The sequence below is a fragment of the Melanotaenia boesemani genome, chromosome 23 (genome assembly GCF_017639745.1).
Source record: "Melanotaenia boesemani isolate fMelBoe1 chromosome 23, fMelBoe1.pri, whole genome shotgun sequence".
Taxonomy (NCBI): domain Eukaryota; kingdom Metazoa; phylum Chordata; class Actinopteri; order Atheriniformes; family Melanotaeniidae; genus Melanotaenia; species Melanotaenia boesemani.
Window position 1 is genome coordinate 4413301 of NC_055704.1, and position 18760 is coordinate 4432060.

At 42.1% G+C, this 18760-nt stretch overlaps 2 protein-coding genes across 2 annotated transcripts in view; one reads left to right on the top strand and one right to left on the bottom strand.

Annotated features, from left to right (window-relative positions):
- The first annotated feature begins 10397 nt into the window (after window positions 1–10397).
- LOC121634965 (protein SCO2 homolog, mitochondrial) lies at window positions 10398–14040 on the top strand. Its single transcript, XM_041977938.1, has 2 exons — window positions 10398–10488; window positions 11687–14040. The coding sequence occupies exon 2, from the start codon at window positions 11703–11705 to the stop codon at window positions 12519–12521; it is 819 nt and encodes a 272-aa protein (XP_041833872.1). The 5' UTR covers window positions 10398–10488; window positions 11687–11702; the 3' UTR covers window positions 12522–14040.
- The window catches only part of ncaph2 (non-SMC condensin II complex, subunit H2), a 30150-nt gene continuing 25376 nt past the window's right edge, over window positions 13987–18760 (bottom strand). Inside the window, exons 11-20 of the mRNA XM_041977937.1 lie at window positions 18158–18221; window positions 17970–18068; window positions 17018–17062; window positions 16875–16945; window positions 16619–16730; window positions 16455–16544; window positions 16327–16376; window positions 16144–16245; window positions 15916–16065; window positions 13987–14203 (exon numbers count right to left, since the gene is read on the bottom strand). Of these exons, the coding sequence (XP_041833871.1) occupies window positions 14075–14203; window positions 15916–16065; window positions 16144–16245; window positions 16327–16376; window positions 16455–16544; window positions 16619–16730; window positions 16875–16945; window positions 17018–17062; window positions 17970–18068; window positions 18158–18221 (912 nt within the window). The 3' untranslated portion in view covers window positions 13987–14074. The remainder of the gene's footprint in view (window positions 14204–15915; window positions 16066–16143; window positions 16246–16326; window positions 16377–16454; window positions 16545–16618; window positions 16731–16874; window positions 16946–17017; window positions 17063–17969; window positions 18069–18157; window positions 18222–18760) is intronic.

Here is an 18760-nt window from a genome sequence, read left to right on the forward strand (position 1 = left end):
ATGGCTTTATCCTTCGTTCTAAATGGATAAAAAAAGTGAAAATGAAGCAAAGAAATGAACGCAGTTCAATATTTGCTCTTTCCGGTGCGCCCACGTGCATAACTGCAGCAAAATGGCAATGATGCTCCTTTGTTTATGCACAAGTATTTATACCTGACAGATAAAGGGTCGTTCAAGTGTAAGATATCACTGGAAAGCTTGTAAGATGTAGAATTTGACCAAACTTTATTTACACTGCCAAGACCCACAACAAGACAACAAAATGGCTGTGAATGGGAGCATATGACATGTTAGCGCATGACGCAGTTTCATGATTATGGATTACTACGCTGTGAGTTTTGGTCGAAGAACAGTGTGGATAGACTGAAAATGACCACAAAAAGGTAAGGAAATAAAATATGTGGCTGTTTGTGAGAATAGTGAGGTATCTAAGCACAGCATTTATATGGTAAAAACCTCAATAGCTTTGGGATTAGGTGCAGTATTTGGTGATAAACATGCTATCTGATAAGGCTGCTGTGATATGCGAAGGTTAGCTTTGTGTTTGTTTTGCGACTGATGTGAGGTGCTTGAATATCTTTTTATGCTTGGTATCATATGAAAATGCAGCTTTGTTAGTTTCATTTGATACCCAATATGTTGGGGTGGAGTAAACGGATCACGCGTTTCAGGTGTTACTCATTATGGTGGCGCTGTTGTTTGTGGCATACGTATTTTAAAGTTGTTATTAAACAAATACTTTGTTGACTAAATGCACTTGGAGAGTTGATTTAGTGGCATTATGTATTCTTCTTTGAGACACATTATAAATAAAATATCCTTATATCACTAAAGTAACTTTTTTACACACATGAACTTGTGTTTACACCTGTTTGACCCACCGGTGGGTCCGTTGGGCTTAAGGGGTTAATAAGATGGCCAATCAATCGATATTAGTCACTGTGTCAATCCAGATCATAATTTTATTTAACCATCCATCTTACAGGGATTGTTGGGTGTCTGGAAACCTTTAACCCTTCAGCAGATCGAGAGGTCTCAGGAGTGTGTAACTCTGTGATGGATAGTTTACCCTTTACAGAAGTCTTCCAGGAATTTAAATCCCATCCAGCAGATTAACAATCCAGCCACTAAATATAGTGTTTATTCAAAGAGAGTTCCTAGTAAATCTGCAATGATCCATGATAACAGCATTATTTATCACATTTCATCATAAATCACTAATATGTTGCTAAGGTACCTCTATTTAGACCTGGACATGATGATGAAGCCACTTCCTGTCAAACGTTTGTGGTAGAAAAATTACCAATAGTGTGGAATGATATGAGGTTTATTACAGGAGAAGTATTGAATACAGAATTATAGGTGCGACACAAGGGAGGCGACCAGCGACAGCGACGGCAGCAGGGCCATGCATCGCTTTTCTCCAAGAAATTTGATTGGTTATGATATTGGTGCGGATTTTGACATTTTCAAACCAGTCCCTGACGTGACAAAGTATGACAGATAGAGAGTCAGAAGATTTTTTACGAATTGATAGAAATCTTGCAGTTTACTGTATAAATGAGGAACAACTCTGGGTTCATCCAAGTTTACAAAATAGGAAACAGCATTGTGAACATCATCATTTGATGGATCTCACGGCTGATCTATCAATCAATCAATCAATCAATCTTTATTTATAGAGCACTTTTCATACATGAATGCAGCACAAAGTGCTTTCCATGGTTAAAACAATCCCCCACCCCCCCCACCCCACCCCACCCCAACCACCACACACAACCCCCTCCCTCCCCGCTTGTGTACAAGCAAGCATATACATACACATACACACACACATACTTGCACATATTAAAAAACTAATGTGAGGTTGAGCACAGATGAGCCTGGTAAGGAAACACTATCACAGGGAGCCGTCTGCACCGGGAGCCACTCACAGGCCACGACCGCCAGGACACCGACCCAGGGCACACGGCCAATTGAGAGGCAGAGGAGCCACCCAACCAGCATGAAGAACCCGCAGGACAGAGCCATAGCAGCCGCAGCCGATGAAAGCCCCCGGTGCAGAGAGCCCCCTCCGAGGAAACACTGGGGAAATAACCTAAAAATAATATAAATAGAATAAAAGCATAAAATAAATAAAAATGGGTTAACATAGAAAAATAAATAGGCTAGGGGAATAAAATAAATAAAAATAAAATGAATAAATATTAAGTAAAAGCTAAATTAAAAAGGTGGGTCTTGAGCCTGCTCTTAAAAACATTAACATTCTCTGCAGCCCTGAGCTCCTCCGGCAGGCTGTTCCACAGACGAGGACCATACCACTGGAAAGCTGCCTCTCCATGAGTATGTGTCCTGACTTTAGGTACAGTCAAGAGGCCAGTACCGGAAGACCTCAGGGGCCGCGAGGGTTCATAAGGTAAACGCAAATCTGAAAGATAAGAAGGCCCAAGACCATTAAGACATTTAAAAACCAATAAGAGAACCTTAAAATTGATCCTGAAACACACGGGGAGCCAATGCAGTGATTCTAAAACCGGTGTAATGTGGGCCCGCCCTCTGGTCTTCGTCAGCACACGAGCAGCTGAGTTCTGTAGAAGTTGTAGAGGTGCAATACTCTTTTTGGGAAGACCAGAGAGCAGGGCATTACAGTAGTCAATACGACTGGTGATAAAAGCATGCATCAGCATCTCCGTGTTGGCCCGAGAGAGAATGGGACGGACTCTGGCTATGTTTTTTAGGTGATAAAATCCTATTTTAGTAACATGTTTAATATGTGGAATAAAACCAAGCTCAGAGTCAAAAATAACGCCCAGGTTTTTTACTTGTGATGATGGGTTTAATGCGGATGCCTGTAATTTAGCTAAGAGTTTCTCTCTCTGAGCCTCAGGACCAATGACTAAAACTTCAGTTTTGTCCTGGTTAAGCTGTAAAAAGTTTTCTGCCATCCAGGATTTGATATCTAAAATACAGTTGAAAAGGGCATCCATTGGTCTCGTGTCATCAGGAGACATGGAGATGTACAACTGAGTATCATCAGCATAACTGTGGAAGTTTACTCCATGTCTCCTGATGACACTGCCAAGAGGGAGCATATACAAATTAAAAAGAACAGGGCCTAAAACTGACCCTTGAGGCACACCACATGTCATTTTATGGATCTTAGAGGAGCATGTATCCAAACTTACCATATAAGTTCTGTCTGTGAGATAGGAAGTGAACCAGTTGTGAACAGCACCAGAGAGGCCCACCGGGTGTTTCAGTCTGTTTAAAAGAATAGTGTGGTCTACTGTGTCAAATGCTGCGCTAAGATCCAGTAGCACCAAGACTGAGAGGTTCTGTGAGTCACAGTTAATCCTAAAATCATTTAAAACCTTCAGGAGAGCAGTCTCTGTGCTGTGGTTCACCCTAAATCCAGACTGATATATCTCAAGGATATTTCTACTATTTAAAAAATCATTAAGCTGAATAAAAACCAGTTTTTCTAGAATTTTACTTAAAAATGGTAAGTTGGATACAGGTCTATAGTTATTAAAATCATTACAATCCAAATTGCTCTTCTTCAGAAGAGGCCTCACCACCGCCGTTTTAAAGGCCGCAGGGAAAACGCCCATCTGAAGAGAGCAATTTATCATGCATAAAAAGCTCGTCTTTAAAAAATCCATAAAATGATTTAAAAAGTGAAGTGGGAATTGGGTCTAAAAGACATGTGGTGGGTTTTACTGTGGAGAAAACTTTATCAAGGATCTCAGCATTAACCAGGACAAAACTGTCCAGTGTTTCCTCAGTTAAAACCAAGCACTCAGATGTGTTCGTGTTCTGGGTGGATAAAATACCACATCTGATGGCACTGATTTTACCTCTGAAGTGGTCTGCAAACTGCTCACAGAGAGAGTCTGTTGGGGTTCGCTGGGAGCTGTTAAAATCAGGGTTACATAGGTGATCAATGGTGGAAAAAAGAACCTTGGGATTATTTTTATTGTTACTGATTATTTTTGCGAAGTACATGTTTCTTGAGTTCCTTAGTGCGTTATTGTAAATTTTAAGTTGCTCACAAAATATCTGATAATTTATTGTCATTTTATTTTTCCTCCATCTCCTTTCTGCCGCCCTGCAATTTCTTTTGAGTTTTTTAACCTCCTCATTCCTCCAGGGAGATATAAGTTTTGGGTATATCTTTTTTGTCGTGAGTGGAGCAACAGAGTCGAGGCTTGTCTTCAGTTTACTGTTAAAGTGTTCAACAATAAAATCACAGGGTGCAGGTAAAATCACAGGAGGACATTTATCTAAAACCCTGATAAAATTTGCAGCCACTTCAGAGGTTAGATAGCGCTTCATCACAGTTCGCACCGAGGTCTCCCGCTGAATAAAACCGGTGATGTTAAAAAACACACAGTAGTGGTCAGAGACAGCCAAGTCAACAACAGAGGACACACTGGCAGAAAGGCCATAGGTAATGACCAAGTCCAGTGTGTGACCTCTGTTGTGAGTCGGCTGCATGACATGTTGCGTAAAATCCATACAGTTAAGAATGTTTAAAAACTCTTTTGAAACAGAGTCTAAAGGATTATTTATGTGCAGGTTAAAATCACCGGTTAAAATGATCATGTTGTATGTTGTGTGTATGATTGATAAAAATTCTGAAAACTCATTAATAAAAGCAGCACATTTTTGGGGTGGTCTATAAACGGTGACACATAAAATTGGAGGGCTGCTAAAAACAATGGCGTGATGTTCAAAAGTGGTAAAATTATCGAATAAAATCTGTTTGGTGGTGAGTGTTATTGGTTAAAGATGCTGTGCCACCACCTTTCCTACCAGTTCTTATAGAAAAAGAATAGTTAAAATTTGGTGGGGAGGCCTCAGCTAGAACAACAGGTGCATCCATACCCAACCATGTTTCAGTTAAAAACAGTCTAGTTTGTGGTCTAAAATCAGGTCATTGACAATAAAAGACTTGTTTAACAGAGAGCGTATATTTAAAAGTGCCATGTTGAGTGTGACTGGTGACATTTGAACTGAAGAGGCAGGTACTGGTTGACATTTTGGGAGAGGCCTGAGATTATTGATGTTTACGGTATGATATGGTTTGTGGTGGTGTGGTTGCTCTCTGAATGTGATGATGACATGAATTGATGAACTGTTTGGAGGAATGTTAGGTCCAAGTCCAGTATTGCGAGCTTTGCTGTTAAAAGTGGAACTGAGTAAGTAGGAGCTGGGACCAGGGGGGCATCAATCCATGACGGACAGGTCAGCAGGTGCAGTGGGTTTGGTGTAATGAGTGGGCTGGGAGCAGGAGTGCTGTACACCAAATGCCAAATTGGCGGACAGAAGACGGCGTGTTGAGGTGGAGCCCGTCAGCCCCAAAAAGATGCCTCCGCTCCCAGAAAGCATCAAAGTTGTTAATAAAACCCAGGCAGTGGGAACTACAGGCAGAGGGGAGCCAGGTGTTGAGGCTGAGCAGCCTGCTGAAGCAGCCTATCCCTCTGCCGCAAGTGGGGGTGGGGCCAGAGATATAAACATTTACTTGACATAGCCCAAGCAACGTGAAAAGATGAAGGAAATCCAGCTTTAACAGCTCGGACTGCTGTTTACGGATATCGTTGGTGCCGACGTGGATTATGATCCTGTTGGCCTGCGGCTGGGACCTCAGGATGCCCGGGATTCTGTCGGCGATGTCCAAAACAGTGGCTCCCGGGAACGACAGGGTGAGCGCCCCCCTCATCCGCACGTTCCTCACGATGGAATCCCCGATAATGAGCGTGGAGTGAGGAGGATCCGCCGGGGGACAAGGGGGGCCGGTGGTTCGCCCACCCATGACGTCCACATCGAGGCGCCGATGGTGTGATCTGGACGGCGATGAAACAGCCGAATCGCGGGGGCGGTTGTCCGGCAGGTGGGAGCTGGTCCGCGGCTGCTCCATGGGCCTGCTTCTCCGTGGAGCCGGAGTAAAGTGCAGCTCCCTGCGGCGAGTTCTGACAGCAGCGTGGGACTGCCCGTCACGGCTCCGGGAGCAGGATGGTAGCGACCCCGGTGACACAGCAGGATGGCAAGGGCCAGCAGCCAGAGGAGGAAAATCCACAAGATCCAGGACGTTGAACTTGTTCTCCAGGGGTACGCCGTCAGTGAGGGGAGAGCATGAAAGACGGCTCGCCCGGTCCCTTCTACAGCCATTGCGGCGCCCGACCTCGGTCCACGGCTCCGGCTGGAGTGGAGTGGAGCTGACCGGAACTCTGGGTCTAGCGCCAAGTTGGAACCAGCGGTTCTCGCTAATGGCAGGAGCACCAGCAACGCAGGCATCTATTGTGTTTGTGTGCCTGGATGAACTATTGGTGGGAGCCCGTGACACATCACCTGGATAGGGCGCTGTGTCGGCTAGCTGAGCACTAGTAGCCGCGGCTTTAGTTTGGCCGAGGAGGATTGTATCCAGTTCGTGTTCAGCCTCCTGGATCTGGTAAAGAGTGGAAATTCTCTGTTCCAGCTCGATCACCTTCTGGCTCAGGTTGATGCAGCTTTCACAACTGGATGTCGAGGTAAGTGGAGCCATGACTCACCGGTAACCAGGAAGCTTCCCTGTTGTGTGTTGGTGGCGGTGAGGACCCAGTTGCAGGCGGATCAGGCAGGATCTGCATGCGGTCAAGCCTTCTTTGATTTCTGGTTAAAACTGTTCTTTATAAAACCAGAATATTAAAAGATACAGTTAAAAATAGTGTGACTGTACGAATTCAGATTTTAAAAGGCTTAAAACAGACTTAAAACTGCTAAAAGCCAATAAAAATTAAGGAAAGTCAGGCAGAGCGACTTATCACACTACTGATCCTACTGTGGTTCTATCTGGTTCTGTCTAGATAAATCCAGAAGCTATGTTTGGACTAATTCACTCTGGCGACACGCAGCTGCCTTTCATTAAGCTAAAATGATCTATTCTTCCATGTTCAAAGTGTTTGCAGACAGGCTGTCTAGCCTGCTCTCATTGGTCAGTCCATGAAGCCCCTCGCTGATTGGTTGTAGTGCCAGGCGACAGCAACAAAAATGGAACATTTTTCTATTTTCTTGTGTCGCATCCCAAGCCCGGTGTGCACATCTACATGAACGAGTGCAACATTTCACATGCACAAATGTCGCCTGTCGCTTGGCTGGAGGAGGACAGCGGTTTTTGCCTCAGTACACAGGTTCCATAGGAAATGAATGGAGAAGGAGCGGCGTCGCCTCCCGTGTGTCGAGTCCAACTTGCAAGTTGAGAGCAGTCTTCTGACCGACGAAGAGTCAGAAGAGGACTCTATCGATTCATCAGAGAAAAACAGTTTTATTAATTTATTATTTTATTATTTAATTGATGGTAATGTCCAATCAGAAGCGGGCAAAAATAACCAGTGAGCAGAAAGGTCTACGTGTGTCTGAAAAGAAGAAAAATTAAAGCCGCAATCTACGTTCATCGGGTTTGAGACTCATGGCCCCCACCACCCATCTCATACACCTTTTTCTAGCATGTTAGCTAACGTGCTAACATGCTAGGTAATTTGGTAAAATGGCTAGCTGAGAATCTGACATTTTAATATACCTAATTAGCATTTTTTGCTAGCACGCTAATATGCTAGCATATTAGCTAACGTCCTATCATGCTAGGTAATATGGCAAAATGGCTAGCTGAGAATCTGACATTTTATTATACCTAGTTAGCATTTTTTGCTAGCATGCTAATATGCTAGCATGTTAGCTAACATGCTAACATGCTAAGTCATTTAGTAAAATGGCAAGCTAAGAATCTGAAATGTTGATAGCATTTTAGTTAGCATTTTTTGCTAGCATGCTAACATGCTAGCATATTAGCTACTGTGCCAACATGGTAGGTAATATGGCTTAAACTGAAAGCAGCTGTTAACTTTCAGAATTATATGTCTGTTTGTGTGTATTGTGTGTGTCCTCCCCATGTGCCCATAAAACTGTCATGTATCAAGTGTGTCGCTGCAGTCGTGGACACAGTAAAATGCACCTGCTATTCTTTAAGCAGACCTTGTCCTCCTCTTATTATAGAGGAGGAGGAAGAGGAGGAGGAGAAGGATATCTCTTCCTCCTCCTCTTCCTTCTGCTCTAGGTGTGATGCAGGAAGACGTCACTTCTGTCATGTCCTGATGTTAATTTAACCAGAACCAGAACCAACTACACTCTGATTGATTTCTTTACCAAATACGGCTGAGCTCTGAAAGAAAACAACCAGGAGGGTGAAAACCAAACCAGAGAAACAGCAAAATTGCAGCTGGATAGTTCATTTAGCAAAGCATCTGTCTTCCATGCGGGAGAACAAAGTTCAATTCAGGAGACCAGGGGATGAATATTAAGACCTTTCAAATGGGTCCTTAGGCAAGACCCTTAATGCTACTCTTTAACCCCTGCAAATCTCTTTGGATGAAAACGTCAGCTGCATGACTGTATTGAATGGGATACACCAGGTGGTAACTCAGAGACCAGGTGGGATCTCAGAGACCAGGTGGGGACCTCAGAGACTGGGTCAGGCTTCAAGGGCCTTCTGTTATAAACACACTCTGAAGTATCACCCCCTCCACCAGTAAAAATTTAATATTTCTTCAAACTTCCACTCAGCTTTAAGCTGTTGCTATGGCAACACAAAATCAGGCTGGAAAACCTTAAAAGCTAAAAGACGAGATCAAAAACAAAATCATGCAAGTTTTATGTCATTGGTTCACAGACAAAACTGAACACATACGGCTCAGTTTTTCAGTCCAAATTTAGAAAATATATAATTGGGGATCAAATTCCAGATGGTGGGTGGGTTTCTAATGATCATCCACTTTAATTTGTATTATTTAGAGTGGAGAAATCAAGGAAATTTAGACCATCATGCTCATAGGAGTTCATTAAAACTGATTTTCTAATGTAGTGTATTCTATTCTAACATACAAATCCATATAGCATTTTATCAATAGAATAAGAGGTGTGTTGATCCAGCGAGAGATGAGGCTGCATTGGTCAAACGGGAGATGCCCTCGGCTTTGGTTAGTAATGTTCTACCCCTGACTGATTTTTTTTAATTTTCTAAGATGGGCTCAAAGCTCAAAGAACATCTTGTATCCTGATTTTTGTATCTTGATTTTTGTTGTTTGCCAAGATAAGTAACAGACTCCTTCACAGGAATGCCACGGATGGAAGACGCGCTACTGATCTTTAAGTAGAGCCCAGAGGCACCGGAAAATGATTTATTATTGGCGATGGCTACTGAAACGTGTGAAGCATCCTACAGAAATTGAATTGTCAGCCAGCTGACTAATGTTGATCTCTTTCTCAGCGATAGTGATCCCTTTCATGGTTCATTTGAATAAATTCAGAACGTAATTGTGTACATGGGCCCTGTCTGACACCACTGTTCAGATCAAATCTGGGAGACATGCGCGTTGATTGCTAAATTAGTTACATGGTCTTCATGGCTGAACAAAAATAAGGGCCAAAACCAAATTTTTCTAAGGTTTGAAATGAAGTTGTGTTCAATGGTGTCAGAAGCTTTACGAAAATCTAGGAACAAAATAAAGCTGTTTTCATTACAGAGAGAAGCATAATTAATAAGGTCAAGAACACGCAAAGTGTTTGTCATAAAACATTTTGGGATTCATCAATAAAGTGGTCTAAATCAGTTTTCAATCTACTGACAATCTACTTGACAAAGAGTGAGAGGAAGACTTGGTTTATCAATACTTTCCTTAAATACATCATGAAGGAAGGGGGGCAGTTGTTCTGCAAAAGAAATGGGGAGAGTCCACATCCCAACTGATTTCTATGTTTTAACTCCAACCAGGAACATGCAATATTCAATTCAAATCCTTTATTGTCCCCAGTGAAGTGTCTTTCAAAATTCTCCATAAATGCTATCCAGCCAGTCATTACACAATAAAGTTCGAAAGGGACATAAACAGTGATTGCAGCTTCTGTGGGGATCATCCAGAAACTATAACACATCTTTTCTGCACTTTCACTCAGACTTTCTGGAAAGAATTCAGCATCATCGGATGCTGATGCTCAGATTCATCATCGACTATGCCTTCAAGTACTTCTCACTGCGATGGGAAAATGTGTTCCTCTGTTTTTACAATATTCCTAAAAACCTTTTATTTCTGTTAGCTAAAATTTTCATACATAAATGTAAATTTACTTGTAAAATACCATATTTCACTTATTTTTTTTAAAGACATAAAATAATATATACAGTCAATATCAGACTCAGAAGTCTCTGAAAACCATTTCTACATGTACACTTCATTTGCTTTTATAATGTTTTTCTTCACCCCTGGTAATCTTAATTTAATTTTGTGCATCATGTTGTATACCTCATACGTTCCTGTGTTGTATACTTATTATTATTGTTAAATAAAGATTAAAAAAACAAACAAAAACGTAGTGTGACGTCATCAGCAGGCGCCAGGCCCCGAGCAGATCTGGAACCTACGCCGGCACAAGTGTGGATGTTTCTGCTCTAAACAGGTCAGTCAGCAGGTGTTCTGGTCCAGAATTTTGAGTTTGAATAAAATGGAACCTCGCTGAGTTGGTTAGCTTTCCATGCCAACGCTAGCGTCGCGCGGGGCTCGTTAGTGGTTACGGGTAGATTTAAACTAACCTCCGCTGCTGCGTGTTTATGTGCATTTCTATAAACCCGTGACCCCCTGGCGTTTGTAAGAAAACCTGGTTCGGTTTGGTACTAGAGAGAACTCAGACGTGTTTGGGTAGAGGTCGGTTACAACATGAACACCGGCGCCATGTGACCTATGGGGACGCTGTTAGTATCCGCGACAGGGCTACAGAATCCGGATGGTTCAATTCTCCAAACAACCGCTGTTGTCTTCGACTTGTGATAAAAGCCGTACAATAAACCACTGAGTTTAACTATTTTATTTCCCTTTCCACACAGTTTCACAATAAATTTATCCTTTAAAAAGACAAAGAATAGAAAACACTATTTCTGGGTTTAAGTCGTAATTACCATCCTGCTGTTGTTTAAGCTATATTTATTAAAAATGTGCGTTTAGTATGTTTGAACTGGTATATGTTTATATTTTGCTTTAATTTATGTTTGAACTGTTCCATCATTTTACCCCTGAAATACACATGCCAAAACACAGTTTCCCTCATAGATTATGCCTCATATATATTTACATGGCCGCAGGAAATGTTGGTATTGTGTGTTTTAGTATTGATTATTTAGTTCTGATGGTTATGATTTAACAAAGATAAATGTGATGTTGGTGCAGTAACATCGTGTTTTGTAGGGCATAATCTACTATTACAATAACTATCTCATTTAAAGATACTTTCCCACTTGTGCCCAAAACGGCATAACCTCTCCTTCAGGCAACGATCCCCAAAACTAAAAAAAATGAGAAATGTAATAATTTTAAACTGTTTTCATAACTGGCATCATATTGCAATGGAGTGTAAATACATTCTTAATTTTTTAAATGAATTTTTACATTTTAATTATAAAAAATGATTAAAAAATATTTTCTTGGATGATTAAAATGAATTTAGTGAAATAAGACTTTTCTTCAAAATCCATGAGACGCCTGAAGAGAAAAACCGTGTTGATATAAAATGTGATGAAACCTTGTGGTGAAACGAGTTTACTAAAAACATTTCAGCTGGAGCCAAACTGGAAAATAATCCTGTTTCTGCTCCTCTGCTGCAGCAAAACACTGTCAGCCATGTTGGTGCTGCGGTGCATCATGGGTAACCTGCGAGCAGGAGGAAGTCTCCTGTGGTGTCTCCCGAAGACCTGCGTGTCCACTCCCTGTCTGAGCTGGGAAACTGGTCAGATTTGGCGTTGTGGACGTCCTCTTCAGCAGACGCGGTTCTGGTCTCAGGGTCCAGACCCGCCAGCCTCGCAGAAGCTGAAGCTGAGGACGCGGCTGCTGGTGACGCTGTTAGCGGGTGGCAGCCTGCTGGCGGCTGGCGGCTACGTGTACATGGAGAAGCAGCAGCTGCTGCGGCAGCAGCGGGTGGAGCAGCTGCGGCAGGTGGCTCTGGGTCAGGGCACCTTCAGCCTGCTGGACCACACGGGCCAGCGCCGGACCAAGCAGGACTTCCTGGGCCGCTGGGTCCTGCTGTACTTCGGCTTCACACATTGTCCGGACATCTGTCCCGACGAGCTGGACAAAATGAGCACTGTAGTGTCGGTTCTGGACCAGGACGCCTCGCTGCCGTCTGTCCAGCCTGTCTTCATTACCGTGGACCCAGAGCGGGACGATGTGCTGGCGCTGGCCCGCTACGTCAAAGACTTCCACCCCCGGCTGATTGGACTGACGGGGACAGTGGAGGAGGTGAAGGATGTAGGGCGGGACTACAGGGTGTACGCCAGCCCTGGACCCAAAGACGAGGATGGAGACTACATCGTGGACCACACCATCCTGATCTACCTGGTCAGTCCGGACGGGCTGTTCCTGGATTATTACAACCGGATGAAGAGCCAGGACCAGATCGTGGACAGTATCCAGAACCACATGAAGAACTATGTTAGACTCTGAAATCTGGACTTCAGGACGCTGTCTTCTCCTCTGGAGGAGGACCTGATGTCTCCTCTTCCAGAGGAGCAGATGCTCAGATGGATGCTTGTCTTTCCAAAGTGGTTTCAGACATTATTTCCAGTTTGTCTCTTCAGTTCTCAGATTGACCATGAGGTGAGGAGGAGGATGAAGATACTTCACAGACTAATAAAGGTGTTTCTTTTGCTGCAGAAAATCTGGTTTTATGTCTGAAGTCATGGAGACAGTTTGGACCAGTATGTACGTAACTATGTGCCATTTCACTGCCCTCATACTTGTCATACATCCTCTGTGTTAGCATGTTATTAGCCAACACATCCACCAGAGTTCAGAGTTCACTTCCAAGTTCTGAAGTCAGTTTCAGACAATAACAGACATTTAGACGATGGAGGATCATGATGATGTTCATTCTCAAAGACATAAAAGAAGGTAATGCATTGGACGGAGTTCTCAGAGGACATCAAACACATCACAGCTCAACACCAACATACCCATTTGCTACAATGGGGGACACATCTGTAAGGCCTGTTTATGCTCTAGCTAAGGACGCATATGGAGTCCATCTTCTGCGTCCTTTACGTGCGTAGTTTGGTCTGTTTTCGGGGCGTATATGGATCTGTACTTAATGTGACATCAGTGAAAGCAGCTGTGATGTATTTAACATCCTCTCAGACTGCCTCCGTCCACTTTCGCCTCCATGTTGGTTTTTGTCTACAACTGACGTCAGAACTCAGAGGTGAAATGGACATATTTACGTAGGCGAGGACTTGAACCTTGGTCCTCCAGTCCCAAGTCCACCTCTCGATCCACTTGGACAGAATAAATCCAGGTTATCACGACAGACATGAACATCCACTCAGCATCTGCGCACGTGTGTGATAATGTGTAGATATGTGTGGGCTTTGGAACATGTGCACAAAGTTATGTACATATTAGAATCCAGTCTACAGATCATGTAGCACACACACTGAGGTGAGAGACGTTACCGTAGCAATGAGAACCAGAACTGGTGGTCTGCTGAATGCAGGAGACACGTTCTAGCAGATTCTGATGATGTCATCAATCCACTTTGGACCTGATTTCTAAAGTTGCCTAAAGTCCCTATTTTGTGTAGCTCATATTTTTATTTTACCTCCAGAAGTTTAAAGATATTAAAGTTTAAAATTCATCCAAAGCTTCAACGTCTTTGGATGGCAGCAGATGATTGATTGGAAGTAGAAACAGTCAGGAAAATAGATCAATCAGAGAAGTAGAATCCTCTAATAAAAGCCTCTCCCTCCATCCTCCCTCCTCTGGTCAATACGATGGATCTCTGTTAGACACCAGATCAATAAAACTAAAACATCTATGTTTCACACCATTTCTGTTGGGGGAGGGTGGCAACTTCACTCGGGTAACAAAACCTTCTGAAACCAGGACCTGGACCAGACTGAGACTCAGACCCAAGGACTCCACATGCAGTTTTATTAGAAAAAAAGTTCATGATTCAGAGAGTTCAGCTGGTTGGGGACGTCCTCAGGTGGTCCTGGACGTCCTCAGGTGGACCCTGGCAGAGTTTTAAACCTGTCCGTCGCTCTGTGAGTGCTGAGCAGAGTCAGAGACATGGTGTCCAAACTGTCCTCTAGACCAGCAGCACTGTTAATGTCCACCGTGTAGTCGTTGGCCTGAGGGGACGACAGAACCGATCAGTCATCAATAGCTCAGTTTAAACCAATAAAGATACTGTATTGATCTCATGAGGGGAAATGTCTTTGTCTCAGCATAGATCAGAAGAAACAAACAACAATAGAAGAAAGAAGAAGAGCCACTCATCTAGGTTCTTTTGTGTTTGGTACTTTGTTGTAGTGATACGTTTGTTTTTTGTTTCATTTATTTTGTTGTTGTCTTGGTTATTTAATTGAGGAACTCCGGATGATTGTCAGCTTAGTTTACCTGTAAAAGCCGCGGAAATTCTCTGTGGTGTTTCTGTGCAGGTGCAGTAGTTGGATTGAAAGTTGTTGCATCTTTGTCTCCTTTCTTTTTTCTTTCCTTTTTACTTTTCTTCATTATTCTCCATTTTTTTCTGTCAGATCCGGTAAGATTCCATTAATTCCATAACTCTAAATAAATAAATGAGATTATCAAGAGGAGTCTTATTTGGCAGATAAAATTTCCGATAAGATTTATTTGGGTGATTAATTAAAAAAAATATACACTGAATAAATTAACTTCATTTTTGGTTCCTCAACAAAAATATGAATTATAGGCTGAACGTTTTACTGTTTCACAATATTTTGTCCTTTATTGTATGTTTAACTTTACAACAGTAGAATTTCCAAAAACATGCAGCAGAGCATTAAATAACTGGGAAATTATATAACCTTATAAAAGGTCAATCTATAAATGAATTGTTTAAATGAATGATGAATTAATTAAATACATCTTGTTTTGTACTTCTTGCTGATGCAAATTACAAGCAGGTTAAAGTACAGGCAGATAAACTAAAAAGAAGTTGTAAACAGGTAAATGTGAGAGGAAATCATCCAAAACATTAAGTGTGGGGTATTTTATTTTAAAATTTGCATTGCAGTTGTACTGATTAATTTTATCTTTAGATTTAGGCCATGGGTGCATGTCTTATATAACCAACATGGCAAACAGAGTTAAACTGAAACTGGAGACATGCTGAGTCATTAATTTCACAACATTATTATAAACTTACTTGTCGGCAAGCTCCACTCAGCCCACTGCTGTAGTGTAACCTGGCTGCAGCTACCAGCTACCCTGGTTGAAAAGACGGGGATGACTGTGGGATTGAATGGAGTCGGAGCTCAGTCGAGTGGACAAACGTCTTAAGGATATCATTCTGCACGACTCCGACACTTAACAGCATTTACTGCTTTATGAGAAATTAAGAATAAATCAGTGTTTAACTCCCCCCCCACCCCAAGTTTAAAGCCGACGCAGTTTTTCAGTGGTGCTGAATTAATGGATCATTTCCAGTTTTTTGTGCTACGTGTGCGCATTAACCAGGGGTAGCTGTTCTGACAACGTATGCCAACCAGAACCTAACTGTTATTAACACATCTTTCCTGTAGATAGCATGGAAAATAGCTTGCATATGTGTTGGATTTATTTATGGTTTGACTTAAATAAAAGGGAGTGGAGAGAAGTTTCTTTGGTTACTTAAATGAACGGAAAATCCTGCTAATAGTCTAATAATCAAATTGAAACACCCTCAAATCAAATTGTGAGGTACCCAAGACTGCACACCCCTAGCCACCTGACTAATCAGCTGATCTGGTGTGGGAGTGATCCTGGTGAGATTGTTTATTCTCCACCATGATAGAACTGATGATGATCTACTGGGTGCTATGTTCAGGTGTGTCAGATTTACCAGCTGCAGTGAAGCCAGCAGGTACTTGCAGACCTCCATCTCGTCCAGCCCGTGAACGATGGAGGCGAATGTCCTGCAGTGGCCAACGGCGTTCAGCGCTCCCACGATCCGCTCGCTATAGTTGTGGATGTTGAACGCTGGACGCTCCTCCTGGAGACAGAACACATCCAGGAGTCAGATGTGAACCAGGAGTCAGGTGTGAACCCAGAACCAGATCCAGAGTCTCACCTGCTGCAGCAGCTCTGGACGGATCTTGTCCTCCCAGTCTTTGACTCTGCGGGACAGAGCCGTCTCCTGAGTGTAGCCCTGACTGTTCACCACCAGCTGATCCTGAACACACACACACAGAAAGGTGAGACAGCTCTGATCAAAAGCCAGTCAGATGTATCGGTGACGTCATTGATTCCTCACCACTCGCAGCTTCACCAGGTCTTCATACGTCATCCCGTCCATCTGGTTTTCTGCAGACACGTTAGCATCCATCAGACTGAAGCTTAAAAACTACGTCATGTGACCATGTGGTCCGAGCACAGGTTTACCGGGTGACATGAGGTCTCCTCCTTCTCCTAATTCAGCCGGAACTTGGTCAGGAAACGCTTCCTGTTCGTTGTCCGAGTTGCCGTCTCCACCTTCAAAGATTCACATGAAACCTGATCAACCACAGAGCTGGGGGGCGGAGCCTCAACAATTAGATGACTCTCACCAAAGACGTCAGCTTGTTGGAAACCGTCCATAGGCTCCTCCCCCTGCTCTGGCCCCACCTCCTCTGGCTGCAGGAAGGTCCTTAGGAGCTCATCCTCTGAAGCTGCCACACCCTGAAGACAGGAGGAGACAGGAAGATGTGGAGGGAGACAAAGAGAGACAGGAACATTTCCATCAACGCTTAGCTCTGATAGATGTTTGTCTGTTTTCTCGAAGCTGCTCAGCCTCAAGGCATGATGAGAAAGAGAAGGTCTTACAGCCGTCCTGTAGATCCTCCTGTGTGTCCTCACTCTGTCCTTTAACGTCTCCAGATAGATGTAGTTCAGGTCTGAAACAGGAAGTCAGTCAGAACTCTGAACAAAGCTCACTTCCTATTACTGGCTGAGGGCGGACATCTTACCTGTGAAGGTGGGGCCAGTTTTTAACCTTCGCTTCGGAGAATCATCTGGAACACACACACAGTTTAAACTCTTTCATGGATGCTGATTTATAAGCAGTTTTCTAGAATATTTGTGACTCAGGATAAAGATCTGGAAATGAACCACGTCACCCAGTCATCTATAAATATTTAATCATTTTACATAAAAACATTTATTCTAATTACCAGGTTTCCTTCAGTGATAAAAAAAAAATTACAGCTATAGTTTTATTGAATATTTACACTATAAATATGTTTAATTTCATCAATATTTTTTTATTTCACATTTTATTTTTCTAAACTTTCTACATCTATTATATAAATAAGATGCAATATTTCATCAACATTTTTAGAGAAGGTATGTAATAAATACTTTTATAGAATTAATGTATTAAATAAATGTAATGTAAAATTCGGTCAAAATTTTTATGGAATATTTACATAATATAAATGGGATAGTTTATATTTAAATAGATAATATATATATAAATATTAGATATATTTATCCTGCAGTCAGCAATTTATCAGCAATTTATATTTTACAAATATCTTAATAGACTTATTATATGCATGATGTAATATCTTAAATATTACAGTAATAATGTATTTTTAATATTTTTATACAGTATATTTTGAATACTTCTATAGATTTATTATGGTGTGATATGGATATATTTATGTAATATTCACATATAAAAAACAGAAAATATTTACATGAAATATTTTTTATATATTTTATTAATATTGTAGAGAATAAATTTAACATATAAATATGATGTAATGTCTCATCAAAAGTACTTTAGAACTTAAATAAAAAGCGAAAAAAGCTTCAGTATTTAAATCTGGAGAAGTTCAAATTCACTGTGAGAAAATAAGACACTGAAGAAAAATCGAGCATGAGGGGGACAGGTGAGCAGAACCGGTTTGGACTTACAAGTTCCTCTGAACCAGGTCCTGAAGTCCTGCAGTGACGCCGCTCGCTTCCTTTTCCTCTTTCCGCCATCCAGACCATCAGGAACTCTGTAACACTTCCCTGGAAACGACACACACTCAGTCAGCCAAGACATGCACACACAACACACACACACACACACACACACACCTCAGAGTCAGGATGGTCACCTGGTTTAAAGGGCTTCTCCTCCCCCACAGCATGGTACGGGTCATGCAGCGTCCAGATGTCCACCTGAAACAGAAAGCCATGAAGCACCTTCAGACAGCAACACGTGCACGCTCCTGATAGAAAGTTCCCGTAAAAAAAGATGTCAGCTGATTTCAGACGAAGGATATCAACAAGCTGACATTTTAAAAGAATGATGACAGAGAAGAAACTGCAGTCTGTAAGACGGGTATAAACACGCACACACAGCGGTGATAGTTTACATCAGAAATCAAAGTTTCTTCTTCTGCTGTTTCACACTGCTCATATCAAAACTATTCATTCTGATCAATAATCAGAACTACTTCTTCAGGCTCATGTGAACAGTTCAGGTCTTTGCATGGAAACATAAACATGTAAACACAGACTACACCAATGATTTTAGTCTGGATTATGAAACAAAGAAAATAAGAGACTGAAGAAACAAAGCTGTTTGAAATAAATGAAGTTTATCTTCGCTGGATGTTTAATCCTGGTCTCTACGGAAAGGTGAGACACGTGAGATTACTACAGAATCCAGATATGTGTTACTGTGTCAGAGTAAATTCACCTGGAATACAGAAGAA

What these genes read in the sequence shown, in the direction of transcription:
- LOC121634965 (XM_041977938.1), top strand. Translation starts at nt 11,703, where the DNA reads ATGTTGGTGCTGCGGTGCATCATGGGTAACCTGCGAGCAGGAGGAAGT.